Consider the following 3,699-nt stretch of genomic DNA (forward strand, 5'->3'; position numbering starts at 1 on the left):
GATTAAAAAAATTAGGGGAAGGGTGCCAGGTCTAAAAAAGGGGTGGCAAGGTAATTCCTCTCCAGTGATGCATGACATCTTCCTTAGAAGTGTACTTGCTTTTATCATATCTTTATTTATTTATTTTTATTTCTATTTGAATATAGATTTTATAAAGAGTTTAATCTATCATATAAGAAAAGTAATTCTACTTTTTCCACAATAAGCCACGCGGCTGCCTTAAAACTCTCCTTATTGATTTCTCAATTTTTCTTTCCCATTCCACGTGTTTTACATTTTCTACGACAGTTACCAACATCAAGGTTGGCAGTTTCACATAACCCTTTCCATTCCACATTCCATCTGCCAAAACAGTTTCAACATCCATTACTTTAAAACTGTTCCATCTTTTATTCCATATTCCATCTGCTAAAATAGTTACGACATCCATTACTCTAAAATCGTTCCATCTTTTAAGCGTCAGTTATTTATACCTATTTATACCCTTGAATACTTTAAGTCCCTTCTCATGTTCATCAACCTGCCGTCTGAAACATGGAGGTTTTCTTCTTCGCACTCCTACCACTTCTACATGGCTAGATCTTTGGAGAAAATCTAAGGTGGCTGACAGCAAGGAACCATGGAAGGTGGTTCCATCATAAATGAACGGTTGTGTTCAACAACAAAAACACTTTAAGATGATCTTTTTAGAGATGCAATTTACGACACAGATTGTGATTCTGTTTATTTGGTAGCATACAATTTGATTTTTGTATATTTTGTAATTTTATATGCATTTAGCATTAGACCATACTTACATTTTGAAAGAATTTAATTAGCTTTTGGTCTAAATAAATTTGCAGTAACTGGTTGAAGTAATATTGTTGGCCGATCTTAATCAACATAGTGTCAGTCACACAACTATTTTCTGTCTTTTGGGTTTTCTGATTAAATTTTACATCAATATATGTGTATTCTTTCCTCATTGTAGATTAATTTTGTTTCAAATTTTGATAAGAGTTTTATGATTAAATTTGACATCAATATTATTTGTATTCTTTTTGTTTCAAATTTTGATAAAGGTTTTTTTTATTAAATTTGACATCAATATTATGTGTAATCTTTCTTCATTACCATTAATTTTGTTCCAAACTTTGATAAGTCACACAAAGAGTCTTCGGTACTATCTGTTAATTTTGTTTCAAACTTTGATAAGTCACACATTTAATGTGATTGAGTAGAACAAAAATAAATTAAATTGACTATATCACAAAGATATCGTTAATAAATTATATATTTAATTAATTTAACTTAAATACATTATACTAAAAGGGTAATTTAAATAAATAAAATAAAAATAAAAATTCCAAACAAAATCCAAATCAGAAAGATGAAAAGTAAAAATAAGAAAAATAAACAAAAGAAAAAAGATATTGCTTATGTGTTATTATTCAAGTAATTTAAATTATAAAGAAGAGAGACATAAAATATAATTTTTTGTTTCAATTGTTAAGAATGCTATTTATAAAATTATTATTATTATTACTAGATTAAAGTTTAAAATTGATAAATATTTATAAAATTGATTTTTCAAAATATTTAAAATAAATAAAGTAAATATATATTACAATAACTTACCTATACGGGAAAAAAATTACAATATCTTACATATACCACAAAAATATAATAATGATTAAAATAAGAGAAAAATAGAAGGTGATGTTTATTATTGATCTAAATATTAAAAAAATATTACTTATTGAAGTCTATGCCATTGAAATAATGATTTAATAAATATGGGCTACTGATACCAAGTTATTTTAAATTGACCAATAAAAATATTCACATCCATTTAAAACATTTATGTTTATTCACATTTTTCTTATAAATAATCCAATCTAAATATTTAAAATGATAAAATTTGATGTTTGCTTGAAGTCTTAATAGATAATCAGTAAAAATCTATTTATTAAATTTTTTAATAAAGTTTGTTTTATCCTAATATAAAAATCATATGAAATTAAGAAATGAAACAACTGATTAAAATATTAAATAATAACGGGAATAAATTTACTATTCACCTAAATATTGTTATTAATAATGGAAAAATAAAAATAATATTTATATAGGAGAAAAATATATTGTTTGATTTAAATATTTTTACATACTACAAAAAAAAAGATACCAATTCATTATCTCTTTTAAAAATAATAAATTCTTTTGCTTAGGTAATTTTGTCTTTTATTTTAGGGATAATAGCTATTTTTCCCCCTGCCATATTAGCGAGGTTTGAAAAACACCCCCGTAAAAAAAAATTTAGATTCCCTCCCTAACATATTCAGATTCATGCAAATTGGTCCCTCCCCCCATCCAGTCACCAGAATCTGAATTATTTTAATAATTTTTTTGAGTTATTTCAATTAGTGACATGGAATAGATGATGAGTTGGCACAGTAATTGAAGCTAGCTGCGGTAAAAAAATTTCATGAGTTCACAACCCTCAATCCCAAACCGATAACCCTAAAACAAATTAGGTTATCTTCTTCTTCTCCCTTCTTCAACAGCAGCCCGAGAAAGTCATCTTCTTCTTCTTATAAGAAAGCTCGATCATCTTCTTCTTTCTACAAGCTAAACCCTCGTTCTTCCTTTGCCGTATTCCCGCCGTTGCGTTCTCATCTTCGTCTTCATGGAAGAAAGCTCAAACACAAGCATCCTCTCTAATGGAAGAACAAGACCCAAATGTGGACACGATCTCCCAATGAAAATGTTTATTTCCAAATCCAAAGCAAATCCAGGGAGAAAATACTGGAAGTGCAAGCACTGGGGGGTTAGATTCATTAGCTTTCCAATTTTCTATTTCTTCTACTTATACTGATTTCCAGCTATTTGGAACATAACTGTATTATCTGTTTGCAGAAAGAGGAGGATTGCGAGCTGTTTCTATGGGATGATGAGTATTTTGGAGTGGACGTTTCAAAGGAAGATCGTTTGGTCTGTACGTGCGAGACTGTCGCTCACCAGATTAAGATGCTCACGAAGGAGATGGAAGACTTGAAGATTACTATTGACAACACTAGAAAAGTAGTGAAATTTGTGATATCAATAGTTGCTTGTTACTGTGTGTTTTATGGTATAGGCTTAGGTAGAATGTAAGAATTTATGTTATAGGCTTAGGAAGAATGTAAGAAACATGATTTCATGAATGTCGTGTAACTCAAATTTCTAATGTGAATCAATGTTGCTCAATTATATGTAACAGACCATATTCAATTGTTATTTCAGATTGTTGTGAATCAAGGTTTATGTGCCAAATTTACATGCCAAGGTTTATGTGCCAAATTTATATGCCATAACAGAATGCTTAATAACAGATATCCAATATTGTGATACCATAACACCAGACTTCCATATAAATGCCTTTATTGTGATATCCAATATTGAAAATGCCATAACAGAATCCTTATAACACCAGCTGCTATGATACAATTAAATGCCATAATACAATTTCTTATTGCAGACTAAAACAAATAGAATATTGATAACAGAATGCTCATAACAGAATGCTCATACCACTATAATACTGATACCAGTTGCATTACAATGATCAATAACATGATCATTATATGTTCATTACAAAAAGAGGCATAGAACCAACACATGATCATTACATGTTCATTACAAAAAGAGGCTTAGAAATAAACTACTGAGTCATTGCAAACA

At 28.9% G+C, this 3,699-nt stretch overlaps 1 protein-coding gene across 1 annotated transcript; it reads left to right on the forward strand.

The window, feature by feature from the left end:
- Window positions 1-2,639: 2,639 nt before the first annotated feature.
- LOC131611970 (uncharacterized) lies at window positions 2,640-3,151 on the forward strand. The gene is made up of 2 exons (XM_058883788.1): window positions 2,640-2,806; window positions 2,896-3,151. Exons 1-2 carry the CDS (start codon window positions 2,666-2,668, stop codon window positions 3,130-3,132), a joined length of 378 nt encoding a protein of 125 aa, XP_058739771.1. The 5' UTR covers window positions 2,640-2,665; the 3' UTR covers window positions 3,133-3,151.
- The last annotated feature ends 548 nt before the right edge of the window (window positions 3,152-3,699 follow it).

Source organism: Vicia villosa, linkage group LG6 (assembly GCF_029867415.1).
Source record: "Vicia villosa cultivar HV-30 ecotype Madison, WI linkage group LG6, Vvil1.0, whole genome shotgun sequence".
In the NCBI taxonomy this organism is placed as follows: Eukaryota; Viridiplantae; Streptophyta; class Magnoliopsida; order Fabales; family Fabaceae; genus Vicia; species Vicia villosa.

What these genes read in the sequence shown, in the direction of transcription:
- LOC131611970 (XM_058883788.1), top strand. Translation starts at nt 2,666, where the DNA reads ATGGAAGAAAGCTCAAACACAAGCATCCTCTCTAATGGAAGAACAAGA. An exon ending in GGAAGTGCAAGCACTGGGGG is followed by an intron (nt 2,807 to 2,895) that starts GTTAGATTCATT and finishes ATCTGTTTGCAG; the next exon opens with AAAGAGGAGGATTGCGAGCT.